A 17,877-nucleotide genomic window follows, 5' to 3' on the forward strand; every position below is an offset into this window, starting at 1 on the left:
GGCTATGAAATGCAGCATGGTCATGCTCTCTCCCGCACCCCGTTGTCTTGCTGGTATGCGTCTTTTGTTTACATCTCTCGCAATGCCTTGCACGTTATAGGCTACTGATTGTCAGACAGTCTCACAAAGCAATTAAATCACGGTTTAGTAACGCAGCCTGATCGCAGGAAAGTAAAGGTAATCTAATTACTGTTTTTGCAATTGTAATCCCTTACTTTACTCGTTACTTGAAAAAAGTAATCGGATTACAGTAACGCGTTACTTCTAACGCGTAACTGCCCATCACTGGTGATTAGTGCAACTGGCTACACCAGATGTGATAGAGGCGCATAAGATTGGAAAAAAACCCCGAAATAAAACACGTCACAAATGGAGTGCTTCAGTTACACGCCCGGTGTAGCCTCCCCAAGCCAAACGATTGTTTGTTTGTTTCAAGTGCGTGTGTAGGCTATACTTCTGTGAGCGGGGAATCGATGTAAGCTACTTTGATTTCAACTTAGTAGTTGTAGTCTACACGATTACAAATCATGTCTACTTGCATGTATGCCTAGCATCCACTCAATCCAACTCAAGATCTTGCGAATTATCTTTGAGAATAGAGCCTAAAGCGAAAGTTTCTTCCGACTGAGCAGAGTTTCATTCAGGTTAGGCAAGCACAGGTAGATGTTTGAGGTTGCCGCCTTTCTAACAACACCTTTCAAATGTAAAACGTCAAAGAAACGAGACAGTTCGTTTCGATCTGTCAAATTTGAACCCAATTTAGGAGTCATTCTCAATTCAATTCTGAATTTTGCACAAGCCTGACATCTAATGCTTATGTATAAGAAAAAGATTGTTTTTTGTTTTTTCTAAAAGCACAACAACCAAATGGTTAACGTAAAAAGTTAACATACAGCCCTGAACCCTATTAAACCCTATGGATTAAGAATGGGATGTCACTTAAGTTCATAATGCGAGTCAAGGCAGGCGACCCAATGCTTTTGCAACATAGTGTATGTCATATCATCACAATGACTTCTTTATGAACAAACCTCATAATGAAGCCGACGTGCTTTGGTCATGGCAGGGAGTGATGAACGCTTGCAGCTAATGTTACGGAATACCTGGAAGACCATAAAGCACAGGAAGAGGAAATAGAGACAAGCACAGATTCCTGCCACAATGATGAAGGCCATCTGAATGATACTCAGTCAGGGAAAACATTAAAACAAGGATGCATTCATGTCTGCACTCATTGTAAAGTATACCAAATAACACATCACAAATCAAAGTATATTTAGAAATTAAATTTATAATGAAGTTTAGAATTTTCAGTCCAGAATCAACCAAAGATATCAATTATCACAATAATAGCTTCTTCAGAGAAGAGGTTAGGGAAACATTACTGATGCCTGAGGAAAACCTTTTGTCCAGTCTATACACATACTGGATAAGCACTATGCCTGGGACACATCATGACAATGCATTCACTTTACATCTGCGTTTAGGACATTCTACCACAAACATACATTTCCTGTCCTGAGATTGTCCTTAGCTGACAACGTTATCTGACGTAACATTATCTGCTATCTTCTGCGATAGAGAGAAAACGCAAATAATGAATATTAATAACGCCAATTTATGCAGCCTATTTGTACAATTATCTGCACAACACTAAGCATTCAGTGATCAGAGAAGGCTACCAATGTTGCAGATGCACCCATACAGCAGTCGTTTTGGATGCGTAGCCTAGTTTCAAGCAAACATACTTAGCAAACTGTGTTTCACTCGAAAACGTTTACAATGTAACAATTTGCTAACGCCATGTTGCATGCAAGAATGTACTTTTTGGGCCCTCTCTATCTCTACCACGTAGCATTATCTAACTGTACTCACTCCACTTTTATAAACGTTTATATTTTATATCAGTTATATATTATGTAGCATATCCATGTTGAGGGCAGAATTTTCAACATTTCGAAAGAAATCTAAGTTGAAGCATACTTTACTTAACGAACTGAGAATGCACAAACTATAACGTGAACAGATGAAAACCAGACAGATTTCATGGTTTAAGGAATAAAGTGGATATTTTATCTCATTATATTGAATCATATCCAATCATTCTGTATTAAAAGGCATTGTTTCTGGATAGTATCATAGCATCTAGATACGTATTGAATCGGCTTATAAGGAAGAAATGCACACTCCTACTACATGCCGAACGGATCTATGGAAGTAAGCATTAAATGGAGTCATTTGAGTCAGGTAACTAAGAATTTTACTACAAATTGTACTTTGTATACTTACATGTAACAAATAAAATCTGATTTGAATAATTAAAAAGAAAATGAAATGAAAGGATACAGCCAATTCTGTCCCAACCTCAGAGGCCCAGATGCTGAAGAATGGGTTTTTCAACTGCACTCCCCTGGATAAAAAGAAACAAGACTATTATTTCAAAATGTACGTGAACAGAATAGCACAACACTTGGAGCTAATAGCCCAATGTTTTTATGTATATTTGTGGGTGGAATCACAATTTCCTTCAATATTACCAGTTAAAATAAAATGAAAAAGACTAAATGAAAATTTGGGAAATTGACATTTTCAAAATAAACTAAAAACAAAATAATGAAATAGAAACAAAGCACAAAAAGTAACTACACACAATTCATCATTTGTTAAGCATTTGTAAACTATGAGTAATATAATGTTTGTCATTTGTAAATACTCGCTCATACATTATTTCACATTGGTAAAGCATTTGTACACAATTTTGTTTGTTCAAAATAAATAAGCCTATCTCATTTTTTTTTTGTAAATAGAAGTTTTGTACTTCCAGCAGATAATGGAACCACCATGTACATGAAATAAGCTTCCCATTATACAGTACCAGTTGCACACTATTACGTAATACATTGTTCATCATTTGTAAAGTATTACTCATGCACTAGTAATTAGTTAAGGTGTGGATACATATTGCATAAACCACTTTCTGATGCTATAACTCATGATTAACTCAGGAGTTACAAGTGGTTAGTTAATGATATTTTGTAAGCTCATGTAAAAAGAGGACTTTCTATGCCTTGTAACACATTTACAAATGAGCCAAAACATGTTACATTTGCATTTATTAATTTAGCAGACACTTATTTAAAGTGATTTGCACATATCAATGAAATTAAAGGGCAAGGCAACAATGGTGGAAGCCACATGTTTCCTATGAACAAACCATTCATAATTGTGTGTACACATGATTTGCAGATGAGAATTAATGTAGGAATTATGCTTTAGAAGAACACAGCATTTAATAACAGTGTACAAAATGTTTCATATTCATCTTGCACAGTTGTGAATGCATTTAACTGGGTGGAGGTAGTGTAATGGATAAGGAGATGGTCTAGCATGCAGTAGCCTGAAAAGTTGGGGCTTCCACTGAAGCTGAAGATCTTTGTTTGCTTAATTTTTGTCACTTCACACGGGCTCAGGCTTAATTCTTGTCACTTCTCACGGGCTTGGGCTTCCGCTCTGGCTTGCGCCGTAAATTAGTAGTCAGGTGATGCGTTTCGAGTCCGAGAAAGATTCGAAAATGGATGCTGAGGAGGTGAAACGTAGGCTGGCCGTAGTGGCCCATAGCCTAGTTATAAATAAATGATGTTAAAAGACGCATACATGACTCATTCTTGACTAAGGGCAAAAGATATGCGTGTGCGCAGATTTCAATTATGTCGGGCTGTAAAAACGTTCGGGCTTTTAAAAAGCTGTCAATCAAAATGTCGGTTCGGGCTCGGGCTGAACACTGTCGAGCTCGGGCCATGTTGGCCCGATTACAGCTCTAGCTTCCACTGTTGTGTCAATGGCCTTTGAATTGACTTGTGTTTGCTAAATGAATAAATGTGAATGTAATCTTTACAACTCATTTGAAAATGTGCTACAAGTAATGCTGTCAAAAATATTGCGCTATTAATGCGTTAACTCAAAACAATTTTAACGGCGTTATTTTTTTGCATATGAGATCTCGCGTCACATTTCTGTGCTTCAGATGGGGTTGCGGTCTCGAACTGATTCTACGTGTATACAAATTATTCCAAAGTTTACAGACTAATTGGTGCTTCGTTTTATGTGTAGACACCTAGAGCAAGCTGCTGACGAGGTTTGCCGCTGTTTTGAGCAATGTTAGTGGTTTAAAAATGCGAGTTTGAAAGCGTGTGGCTGTTTGCCCCATGCTAACCCACTGTTTGCGATTTTGGGCTGTAGCTCCTGCCCGTGCTAGCTCTGTACTGCGTGATGAGCGAAAGTTACTTCCTCCACAGCTTAGTTGATGTATTCTCATTCAGGAAATAGCATTTTTTTAAATTTTCGCCAAACTTACACTTTAAGGCGAGACACGGCAGGTGAAAATGTTGTTTTTCCATGCATTGGCCAATTTTGAGATTTTGTGCTAGTTTGCTACCTTAGCATGTATTCTTTCACTCTACTACAACAACAAAGTCCGATTTGCACATTTAGGTGTTTATTTCGTGACATTTTGACTACTCGCGCCTATATATTTTTCCTAATTTCACCAAAAGTTCCCATTCTTAAGTGTCATGTCCTACCGCGACCGTGATCCGAAGCATATCGTGTGTGACACCGTTGGAAAGCCCTGTTCCTTGTGCATGACGTTATGGGCATTTCCTTTGTATTAGCAACCAATCGCGAAAGTTCATAGGCAGGTCTAGGCTTTAGAACGGTTTCAAGGCTGTTTTCTCGAAACGAGTTTCCTCTGGTTTCCTCTCCCACTCTAAGCTCAACAACTCCACTTCTGTATCACCTACATACACCAAACTTTCCAGTGTTATTCCTAAGTATATTGTGAAGACCAGAGGGGTTTGTTGATTTATTATTCTAATCCTGATTTATATGACGTTTTATTCTTAAAAATGAGGCAAAAATCAAGTTTTTATGGGTATTGACAGTATTTTCAGGTTTACTGGAAAATGAAATGAAACATCCATAAACCCCTGAAAACACAACATGAAAAAAGAATTTTGGACCTGGCTTTGTCTAATGTTGAGTTTTTGAGGTTTGAAATATATGCAAACTAGCGCATAATTAATGAGATAACGCCTAATTAGCATATTCAAACATTAAATTACAGAAAACTTGCAATACATTTTTTTCACACATTTATGTGAGTAATCAGCTGGTGAAGTTTCATGATGATATCTGTAAGTTAATTTTTTTACCCTATTCACCTGTAGTGTCTCCCCTTAACTAGGACATTCATGAGATTAATCGCGATTAACTTTTCGATTGACAGCACTAGTTGCAAGGCATATAAATTGCTCACTTTAGATGAGCTCACAAAATATCATTAACTTATCACTTGTAACTCCTGAGTTAATTATGAAGTATAGTATTAGGAATTGGTTTATAAGACATGTATCCACATCCTAACTAATCTTTAGTGCATATGTATGCAACAACTGTTAAATAATGGAAATGTTACATCAACATAGTTTTGTTAAATTATTAGAGTGCATGAAAATGCACTCTACCGTTATCCGACTTATTACAGTGCATGAAAATGCACTGTACTGTTCTTCCTAGGCTTCTTATTACAGTGCATGAAAATGCACTGTACTGTTCTTCCTAGGCTTTTTCTTATTCTTCTTCTTCTAACGCACGCAATTCAGCTTCAACCGTTTAACGTAGAAACTTCATTCAAACTTCGTTGCGTAGGTCTTACTTACGCGATGTGGGCTTTGTATTTTTCAACTTTGTAACTTTTATACTTTTTGAACTATTCATTAAAAACTGTTTCCCCATAGATTTAACATTGAGCTATTTCCCCATAGACTTAACATTGCTCATTATGACATCATGGCAGCAATTAGAATGTTACGCCAGGTGGCCAGTCCAGGTGCAGCAGCTCTCTCTCTCTCTCAGGCTTTAAACAAACACTAGCCAGTTAAATTGATTACACCTGTATCTGTATCCACTACTCTCAGTAGAGAGCTGTGTCTCTCCATTCTACAAGAATATAAGGCACATTCCATCCAACTTTCTATCCATTCATCTTCTTCAGACCATTCACTCATCCACCCATTGATTAAACTGTCCATCAACATCCATTAAACTCTCTGTCTATCAACATTAATTAGACTACATTCAACTTTTAAATTATTTACTCTACTCTGTCTCATGCTTCAAGCATATACACTCTGGCTCTCTTAAGACTAGCCAGTTAAATTGATTACACCTGTATCAACTGTCAGTTTCTCTGGCTATAAGCATACAATCTCTCTGAAGACTACATATCCTGTTAACTGTTTCCTCTGTCCACAACTGTTTCAAAATAAAAGTCCTCACTGCAATAATACACCATTAAATCATTTAACCATTGAAACTACTCAACTATTTAACTGTTCAACCATTCCAACTGTCAGTTATCATCAACTATGCCTCCAGTCAACTACATGAAACCTCCATGTACCTAGCAACCAACATAGCAACCATTGAAATTAAGCGTTTATGACCGTTTCGATAGCAACCAACATGATTATACTGCAGTAACTTCTTGTTTCCTGATACTGGCCACCATGGATACCCTCTCAACAAATGTTTCAATATTGAAGTCCTCACTAGCAAGTTAGCATGGTTAACATAGTTAGCATAGTTAGCATTTTTAGCATAACTGCTAGAAATGATTAGCTAAGTTAGCTAATCAACCTAGTTAACATTGTTAACATAGTTAGCATTTTAGCATAATGATTAGCTAAGTTAGCTAATCAACCTGGTTAGCATTGTTAGCATAGTTAGTATTGTGAGCATAGTTAGCAATTTTCAGCATTTCCGTTAGAAATCATTAGTTAAGTTAGCTGATCAACTTGGTTAGCATAGTTAGCATTTTTACCACAACTGTTAAAAATCATTAACTAAGTAAACCAATCAACCTGGTTATCATTGTTAGCATAGTTAACATTTTAACATACCTGTTAGAAATCCTTAGTTAAGTTAGAACTGGAATGTTTAAGCTTTAAACTGTCTACCTTCACACTATCAACTCTCTTTAAACTATGCAACCACCATGTTTACCCTAGCTACACCTTAGTAACCATATCTACATAATCTATCTATAAATTTTTGCATTTTCATGCACTGGTAATTCCTTGGAATTACATTTCTAGTCACAGTACTGTACTGTTCTTCCTAGGCTTCAACTTCTTATTATTCTTCTTCTAACGCACGCAATTCAGCTTCAACCGCTTAACGTAGAAACTCCATTCAAACTATGTCGCGTAGGTCTTACTTACGCGATGTGTGCTTTGTATTTTTCAACTTTGTAACTTTTATACTTTTTAAACTATTAGTTAAAAACTATTACCATTTCCCCCATAGACTTAACATTGCTCATTATGACATCACGGCAGCAATTAGAATCTTATGCCAGGTGGCCGGCCACCTGGGCACCAACTGTCAGTTTCTCTCAGGCTCCTCTCTGAAGACTACATATTCTGTTCCCCTGTATCCTCTGCGCACAACAGTATCAAAATAAGTCCTCCTAATTCCATCCAACTTTATATCCATTCATCTTCTTCAAACCATTCACTCATCCACCCATTCTAAACAGTCTGCCTATCAACAACATCAATTAGACGCTCTACATTGAACTTTTAAATAATCTACTCTGTCTCAGGCTGGCTCTCTTAAGACTAGCCAGTTAAATTGATTACACCTGTATCTGTATCCACTACTCTCAGTAGAGAGCTGTGTCTCTCCATTCTACAAGAATATAAGGCACATTCCATCCAACATTCTATCCATTCATCTTCTTCAGACCATTCACTCATCCACCCATTAAACTGTCTATCAACATCTATTAAACAATCTGTCTATCAACATCCATTAAACTCTCTGTCTATCAATATTAATTAGACTATCTACATTGAACTTTTAAATTATTTACTCTGTCTCAGGCTTTAAGAGTAGCCTACTCTGGCTCTCTTAAGACTAGCCAGTTAAATTGGTTACACCTGTGTCAACTACTCTCAGAGAGCTGTATCAGTGTCTCTCTTAACAAGAATATAAGGCACATTCCATCCAACCTTCTATCCATTCATCTTCTTCAGACCATTCACTCATCCACCCATTAAACTGTCAATCAATATCTATTAAACAATCTGCCTATCAACATCCATTAAACATTCTGTCTATCAACATTAATTAGACTATCTACATACAACTTTTAAAGTATTTACTGTGGGTCCCTCTCAAGCAGCGTTTATATGTCCTCCCTCGCTCCTCGATCCTCAATGATCTACATAAAGAAAGATAGAAGAAGGGCTAGACTATCCCATTGTTGCCGCTCCATCATTCTTTATGTAGATCAGTGAGGAGCGAGAGAGGACGCGTAAACGCTATATGAGAGGCACCTTCTGTCTCAGGCTTTAAGCATACAAACTCATTAAGACTACAGATCCTGTTTCACTACTTCCTCTGTCCAAAACTGTTTCAAAATAAAGGTCCTCACTGCAATAATACACTATTAAATAATTTAACCATTGAAACTACTCAACTATTGAACTGTTCAACCATTCCAACTGTCAGTTATCATCCACTATGCCTCCAGTCAACTACATGAAACCTCCATGTACCTAGCAACCAACATAGCAACCATTAAAATTAAGTGTTTATGACCGTTTCCATAGCAACCAACATGATTATACTGCAGTAACTTCTTGTTTCCTGATAGTGGCCACCATGGATACCCTAGCAACAAATGTTTCAAAATAAAAGTCCTCACTAGCAAGTTAGCTAGTTAGCATGGTTAGCATAGTTAGCACTGTTAGCATAGTTAGCATTTTTAGCATTACTGCAAAAAATCATCAACTAAGTTAGCTAATCAACCTGGTTAGCATTGTTAGCAAATTTAGCATTGTTAGCATAGTTAGCATTTTTAACATTACTGCTAGAAATCATCGGTTAAGTTAGCTAATCAACCTGGTTAGCATTGTTAGTAAAGTTAGCATTGCTAGCATAATAAGCATTTTTAGCGTAACTGCTAGAAATCATTAGCTAAGTTAGCTAATCAACATTTTAACATGAATGGAAATCATTAGTTAAGTTAGAACTGGAACGTTTCATCTTTAAACTGTCTACCTTCACACTATCAACTCTCTGTAAACTATGCAACCACCATGTTTACCCTAGCTACACCTTAGTAACCATATCTACATTATCTATCTATTTTTGCATTTTCATGCACTGGTAATTCCTTGGAATTGCATTTCTAGTTATTATTCCAACTTCTTCTAACGCTCGCAATTCAGCTTGAACCGTTTAATGTAGAAACTTGATTCAAACTTTGCTACGTAGGTCTTACTAAGGAGACCTGTGCAATGTATTTTTCAACTTTGTAACTTTTATACTTTCTAAACTATAAATGAAAAACTATTAAAAATTTCCCCATAGACTTAACATGGGCCTCTATGACATCACAATCGGGTCGTTAAGCAATTAGAATCTTATGCCAGGTGGCCAGCCCCACCTGCAGCAGCTCTCTCTCTCTCTCTCAGGCTTTAAGCATACAATCTCTCTGAAGACTACATATCCTGTTAAACTGTTTCCTCTGTCCACAATTGTTTCAAAATAAAAGTCCTCATTGCAATAATAAACTATTAAATAATTTAACCATTATAACTACTCAACTATTTAACTGTTCAACCATTCCAACAGTCAGTTATCTTCAACTACGCCTCCAGTCAACCTCCATGTACCTAGCAACCAACATAGCAACCATTAAAATTAAACCTTTATGACTGTTTCCATAGCAACCAACATGATTATACTACTGCAACTTCTTTATTCCTGATAGTGGCAACCATTGATACCCTAGCAAAAAATGTTTCAAAATAAAAGTCCTCACTAGCAAGTTGGCATTGTTAACATAATTAGCATTGTTAGCATAATTGCTAAAAATCATCAGCTTAGTTAGCTAATCAATCTGGTTAGCATTGTTAGCAAAGTTAGCATGGTTAGCATTTTTAACATAACTGTTAGAAATCATCAACTAAGTTAGCTGATCAACCCTGTTAGCATTGTTAACATAGTTAGCATTGTTAGCATTTTTACCATAACTGTTAGAAATCATTAGCTAAGTAAACCAATAAACCTGGTGATCATTGTTAACATAGTTAACATTTTAACATACCTGTTAGAAATCATTAGTTAAGTTAGAACTGGAATGTTTAAGCTTTAAACTGTCTACCTTCACACTATCAACTCTATTTAAACTATACAACCACCATGTTTGCCCTAGCTACACCTTAGTAACCATATCTACATTATCTATACACATTTTTGCATTTTCATGCACTGGTAATTCCTTGGAATTGCATTTCTGGTTATTATTACAGTGCATGAAAATGCACTGTACTGTTCTTCCTAGGCTTCAACTTCTTCTTATTAGAGTGCATGAAAATGCACTCTACTGTTATCCGATTTTTTTATTTTTTTATTTTTCCTCTAACGTTTTTGTGCGTGCAATTCAGCTTCAACCGTTTAACGTAGAAACTTCATTCAAACTGTGGTGCGTAGGTCTTACTTAGGTGACTTCAGCTATGTATTTTTCAACTTTGTAACTTTTATACTTTTTGAACTACTAAATAAAAACTATTAAAATTTCCCCATAGACTTAACATTACATTATGACATCATAATAGGGCAATTAGAATCTTATGCCAGGTGGCCAGTCCAGGTGCAGCAGCTCTCTCTCTCTCAGGCTTTAAGCATACAATCTCATTAAGACTACAGATCCTGTTTCATACTTCCTCTGTCCACAACTGTTTCAAAATAAAAGTCCTCACTGCAATAATACACTATTAAATCATTTAACCATTGAAAATACTCAACTATTTAACTGTTCAACCACTCCAACTGTCAGTTATCATCAACTATGCCTCCAGTCAACTACATGAAACCTCCAGGTACCTAGCAACCAACATAGCAACCATTAAAATTAAGCTTTTTATGACAGTTTCCATAGCAACCAACATGATTATACTACAGTAACTTCTTTATTTCTGATAGTGGCCATCATGGATACCCTAGCAACAAATGTTTCAAAATAAAAGTCCTCACTAGCAAGTTAGCTAGTTAGCATGGTTAGCATAGTTAGCATTTTTAACATAACTGCTAGAAATCATTAGCTAAGTTAGCTAATCAACCTGGTTAGCATTGTTAGCAAAGTTAGCATTGTTAACATAGTTAGCATTTTTAGCATAACTGCTAGAAATCATCAACTAAATTAGCTAATCAACCTCGTAACCATAGTTAGCATGGTAAGCATTGTTAGCATAGTTAGCATTTTTGCATAACTGCTAAAAATCATTAGCCAGGTTAGCTAATCTGGTAATCAGGTAAGCTAATTCAATTTTAAACAGTCTATCTTCGCACTATCAACTTTCAAAAACTATGAAACCACCATGTCTACCCTAGCAACACCTTAGTAACCATATCTACATGATTTATCTGTACATTTTTGCATTTTCATGCACTCGTAATTTCCTTGGAATTACATTCTCTAGTTCTTCTTCTAACGCACGCAATTCAGCTTGAACCGTTTAACGTAGAAACTTCATTCAAACTGTGTTACGTAGATCTTACTTAGGAGACCTGAGGAATGTATTGTTTAACTTTGTAACTTTGTAACTTTTTGAACTATTAATTAAAAACTATTACAATTTCCCCATATACTTAACATTGTGATTATGACATCATAATAGGGGAATTAGAATCTTATGCCGGGTGGCCAGGCCAGCTGCAGCAGCTCTCTCTCTCTCAGGCCTTAAGCATACAACCTCATTAAGACTACAGATCCTGTTTCACTACTTCCTCTGTCCACAGCGGTTTCAAAATAAAAGTCCTCACTGCAATAACACACTATTAAATCATTTAACCATTGAAACTACTCAATTATTTAACTGTTCAACCATTCAAACTGTCAGTTATCATCAACTATGCCTCCAGTCAACTACATGAGACCTCCATGTACCTAGCAACCAACATAGCAACCATTCAAATTAAGCGTTTATGACAGTTTCCATAGCAACAAACATGATTATACTACAGTAACTTCTTTATTCCCCCATAGACTTAACATTGCCCCATTATGACATCAGCAATTAGAATCTTATGTCAGTAGGCCAGCCACCTGCAGCCGGTTGCACTAAGGTAACGGTAAATCTTTCTAATATGACTAGCTGCTAGAATGAAATCTCTGATAACAGCTCAATAAACAGCAAGGAAATGTGTGCTTTGAGTGGATAGCTTTGGTATTTGTACTGCTACGTCCATTAGGCCTAGGATTTCCAGAATAACATGATTCAAACACTGCCGAAGTAAATTAAATGTTTGTAAGGGTCGCGTATGCAACTCTTCTCGGCTTATACTTTGTTAAATGTAACATTTCCACCGTTTAAATGAAAAAAACATGTTAACAAAATAGTTACGATGGGACTTACACCTAGGGAAAGAGTGGTGTAAGTTAGTGTGTCATTTAAGTCATAACTTAATGCCGCTGAATCTATCTGCTTGGTGCAACCCGTTCTATTTTAGTAGTTCGTAAACCTCAACGTAGCGCCAGTTTACGTTCGAACTAAGCTAAGATGGAACTTACGTTCAACTGGTGCAACCGGCTGCTGGGCACCAACTGTCAGTTTCTCTGGCTTTAAGCATACAATCTCTCTGAAGACTACATATCCTGTTAAACTGTTTCCTCTGTCCACAACTGTTTCAAAATAAAAAGTCCTCACTGCAATAATACACTATTAAATAATTTAACCATATAACTACTCAACTATTTAACTGTTCAACCATTCCAACTGTCAGTTACCATCAACTATGCCTCCAGTCAACTACATAAAACTTCCATGTACCTAACAACCAATTGAAATGAAGTGTTTATGAACGTTTCCATAGCAACCAACATGATTATACTGCAGTAACTTCTTGATTCCTGATAGTGACCACCATGGATACCCGGCGCACGGCGCACATTATGTGCACGGCGCACATTATGTGTGGCCCAATTAGACAACAATTGTTTTTGAATCAGAAGATGTTCCTCTGTCCAGCAACAGTAAAACCATCCACCAAAGCCACTGCGAATGTGAGATAATGCCTCCTAAAAATGACCAATTTTAGAGGGATGAAAATTCTGCTTTCAGTGGTGCAGATAACCCCCTAGTGCACCTTTTGGTCTTTAAAACTATTCTACCTAAGCTCTATGGAAACATAAAGCTCATGTTCATATCTTTATCAGGATAATCAGGGTAGAAATTGCAATTTCAGTCATGTTTGTTGGATTTTTGAGGTTCTCTGAGAGGGGCCCCAGAACTCCACAACAAAAAAGAGTTTGAGGGTTTTAAGTATATGGCTGTTCATAGTTCCACATACTTATCACATATACAAAGTATGAGCCGATTTGGCCGACCCCCATCTTCCTACCTCCTGCTGGTTTTGCCTGGTTTTCTCGTGCAATGACTCTTAAACTTAGCCTGGTCCTGACCATCCCATAATACTACCATTTCATTTCGTATTATGGTCTGGAATTTCTTTGCTCTGAAGCGCTTGCAGGAAGCGGGAAGTAACGCCCAGTTCTGGTTTGAATTGATTGGACAGCTCTCACCCAATCGGCGATAGTTACTCATAACAACATAGCGCAGGCGTTTAACGTCATCGTCACGAGCGCCCTCCCCCTTTCGCCCCCACCAACCCGTCTCTTCGTTTATTGGCTGCTTTCTGGAGGGGGGGCGTTCTGTTACAATTCTACCGAGCAGAATGCTCCACAGAGGAGCACGGCCAGACTCGTAGTGGAGGCAATCCTTGGCCGGAAGTACGTGGATGGCTCGCGAGGCTATCTTAAACTGTCTACCAAAGATTCTAGAACAGAGCAAGATGGATCACTGGCCGGAGAATACGTTGGATTTTTTGAAGTACATTCTAACGCTCCATGGGCGCCATTTTGGTAAGCCGAAAAGTAATAAATCGTGCCTTTCACACGGCCAGATCATTACCGAGTAACAAAACAAAACAAAAAACAGCTGGCAACGGCAAAAACAGCTGTTGAGGTGGGTTTATATGATTGGAACTGTGTCAGAAATGTTGCTGAGCTTACCAAAATGGCGCCCTGTACCGTACTTCATTCTTTTGAGGCAACTGATCCATCTTGCTCTGTTCTAGAATCTTTGCTGTCTACCTTCACACTATCAACTTTCTTTAAACTATGCAATCACCATCTTTACCCTAGCTACACCTTAGTAGCCATATCAACATTATCTATCTATAATTTTTTTCATTTTTCATGCACTGGTAGTTCCTTGGAATTGCATTTCTAGTTATCGATATTATTCTTCTTCTAACGCTTTTTGTGCTTCTAATTCAGCTTCAACGTTTAACGTAGAAACTTCATTCAAACTGCACTGCGTAGGTCTTACTTAGGTGACTTCAGCTATGTATTTTTCAACTTTGTTGCTTTTATACTTTTTGAACTATTAAATAAAAACTATAACAATTTCCCCATAGACTTAACATTGTGATTTTGACATCACAATAAAGGCGTTAAGCAATTAGAATCTTATGCCAGGTGTTCAAAGCCACCTGGCAGCAACTCTCTGTCTCAGGCTTTCTAGCTCTCTTAAGACTACATATCCTGTTCAACTGTTTCCTCTACTCACAACTGTTTCAAAATAAAAGCCATTTTTGCATTTTCATGCACTCATAACTAGAGAATGTGATTCCAAGGAAATTATATCATTTATTAAGTATTAAACATATATGAACATATTGTAAACATATGCGTCTTAGCTATGAACACAACATGTATAACACTGTGTACAAATGCTTTACTGATGAGAAATAATACTTTTCAAATAACGAACAAGCCATATACTAATAGTTTACAAATGCTTAATAAATGATGAATTGTGTGTAGTAATTATTATAAAGTGTTATCGAAATTTATGCTTGGTAGATAATTTATCTGTGGTAACAATGTTTTTTATATTATTATTCATGGTCCTGCCCACTTGGTTGGTTCGTAACCACCAACAGAAATTCTGACAGAATCTATAATACACATAGTTGCTGACTGTTTAGTTACAGAATTTTGACGACAGAGAACCTGTGTGTTATGCCTAAACAAAACATCTAGATTGCATCTCCTGATAAAGAAAGACGAGTTGAATGAGAAATGGTTACAATTTATTTTTGGAACACTATGGTACCAAACTAGTGCTGTGTTTGGCGCATTTTGAAGACAATGGCCGGGTTTCCCAGAATCGTTAACACTAGAAGCGCCAAGCGCCGGTCATTTGACCGCTGACGCGTATTACTAGAAGCGCCGTGTGGGTTTGACCTAGATATACCTAGAACTGCCGGGCTGCGGTCATTTGACCGCAGTCATTACAAAAAAAAAAAAATCTTTTCACTCGATTACATTCCAGGACCCTACGTCCACAACTTTTCCTAAATATGCGTTGTTTTATCACCCAGTATTTTTACATGATCAAAAGCACACCGGTACAAGCTAGTTTAGAGCTATTTTGCTATTACTTATTTCACAACAATGCGAGTCTCACGTTCGGCCATGTTTTTCCAGGCTGCTATTCACTTTTCTCACAGCAGATGTCGCAAGGGTTCCCATAAGTTTCCTGTCAGTCGGGCATGAGGATAATATAATAAAACATATAGTCTATATATGTGCAATATGTAGCCTATTATATATGTTATTTATTTTAATAACTATTTTTCCGTTACATGGCATAGTGTATGGAGGCGATTTACAGTGGTAAAAAGTGTAAACATTATTTTCAGCTGAAATTCGCCGTAGCCTATTAAATTAATTTAGGCCAAATCATTCATCTGTGGGCAAACCTTTCTTATGCATTTATTTGGGCTTATCTCCCTCAACAATGGAATTCTCTTCTCTGATTGGCTGATGGGGTGGCCATTAACTTCGTATAACCTGCTACCTTTGAAGTAGTTCCCGTATCACACTTGAATATTAATTCGCCAAACTCGTTGCGAAGTTTAAATGAACTGTCACGTTGCATCCTAGCTGAAATACAGACGTGCAGAACCATAGAAACATTGTAGCATATGACGGAGGTGGATTGTAGCTAGTTGGATGCCATGTAGGCTATAAAAGTAGCGACCTTTCAAAGTTAAAGTTAATCAGAATCCTGGGATATGCCCGCTTGACAACGGGAGAGATAGAACTAACGACTGGCTTTTGGCCTTAGCAACCAGCCATTTAGAACTAACAACTGGCTTTTGGCCATAGCAACCATCCATCTAGAACTAGTAACGGCAGTTTTGTCCCACAAGTAGAAAGTTGATATGTGGCGGAAAGTAGTCCCACAGTCAAGACAGTTTTAGCGATGTTAACGGACGCAACGGTGGAATAAAACTATGCTCTAAATATACAGGTTATGAATACAAACGGGAGATAAGCGGGATAACGGCCTTCGAGGTCGACCGGTTCGATGGAAATAATGGCACGGCGGAGGTAACTCCGTCTCCGTGCTTCGCACGTCGCCGGAGTTCTAGACCCCCACCTAGCCATTATTTCCATCGAACCGGTCACCTCGTCGGCCGTTATCCCTTACTTAGCCTACTTTGTATGCCTACGTACATTCATAGTTCTATATCTTCTAAGTTGTATATCTTCTATAGGCCTAGTTGTATCTTTAAAGTTCAGACTAATGTAGGCTATAAGCATTTTCTTACATTTTTGCTGTAAATAGTTTACTATTGTACAAACTATTTTCTATTATGATATTCATTCCAGGTTTTTGCGACGGCGGGTGCCTAGTATCTCTCTCATTGCTTATTTCGTCACGCGAATCAGTTGGTTTAGGGGTAAATATCTGACCGTCTACGCAAACGACGGGGGTTCGATTCCCTGTATAGGCCTATCTCTTTTTAACTCTCATCTTTAGATTGAGTCTGGATGATAAATGTGGTAAAGAACATGTATATCATGATATTCACGACATCTCCCCGAAATAAGCAACATATAAAGTAAGCATTTGAATGATTAAATACATAGCAAGGGAACTTTTGAGTTGGCGAGGACAATTATTCACGACGCGGTAGCAGTGGGGGGCTGGGATGACACCTCTTGGATCACACCTTCACAGCAATTGACAAGTGATAAAAGATGATGACGACATGGGCGGGATCATTGTATTCGCATTTGCATTTCGGAGACATTGGGAGCTATAAATCAGTCCACAAATCTACAGCTCATTGTGTAGTTGGGCGGCTACACTTGGGTAGAGTTGCGTGGTGCAATAATCACAATGGGGGCTGTGGCTGATCGAAATAATGCTGATACATTCAAAGTAACAGCTGATGACCTGAAAGCATTCATGGGTCTCATTTATCTGAGAGGCATTAGGGGTGGTAAAAGCATGAATTTGGATGACTATATTGGTCGGCTGACTTGGGAAATGCTATGTTCAAAGAGACTATGTCTCGACAGAAATTCAGAGACATCATGCGTTATCTGCGTTTTGACGACAAGAACACAAGGTCTGTCCGCCTTGTAGCAGATAAATTTGCCATGATATCAGAGATTTTCGATAAGTTTGTAAGAAACAGCATTGCTTCTTACACTCCCGGTGAGAATATAACGGTTGATGAACAGCTGTTCCCGACCAAGGCGCAGACGGATTTACAGCATTGCACGATAGCCAACGCGATAGGCTATTAGGCTGCGACTTCCACCGTTTCCTTTCTAGAGATTGCTGCACTGCTCACAACGCATGCAGTCTACAATGAAGTGAAATGTGCAGAACGTTGTCCAAAACAATACAATAACATTGTGTGTTGAGATCTAGTACAATA

General features: G+C 37.7%; 1 protein-coding gene across 1 annotated transcript in view; it reads right to left on the minus strand.

Annotated features, from left to right (window-relative positions):
• Positions 1-17,877, minus strand: part of wls (Wnt ligand secretion mediator) — a 118,233-nt gene that overhangs the window by 24,191 nt on the left and 76,165 nt on the right. The window contains exons 8-9 of the mRNA XM_062517234.1: positions 2,347-2,410; positions 1,032-1,175 (exon numbers count right to left, since the gene is read on the minus strand). Coding sequence (XP_062373218.1) covers positions 1,032-1,175; positions 2,347-2,410 — 208 coding nt within the window. The remainder of the gene's footprint in view (positions 1-1,031; positions 1,176-2,346; positions 2,411-17,877) is intronic.

The sequence above is a fragment of the Sardina pilchardus genome, chromosome 2 (assembly GCF_963854185.1).
Source record: "Sardina pilchardus chromosome 2, fSarPil1.1, whole genome shotgun sequence".
NCBI lineage: Eukaryota > Metazoa > Chordata > Actinopteri > Clupeiformes > Clupeidae > Sardina > Sardina pilchardus.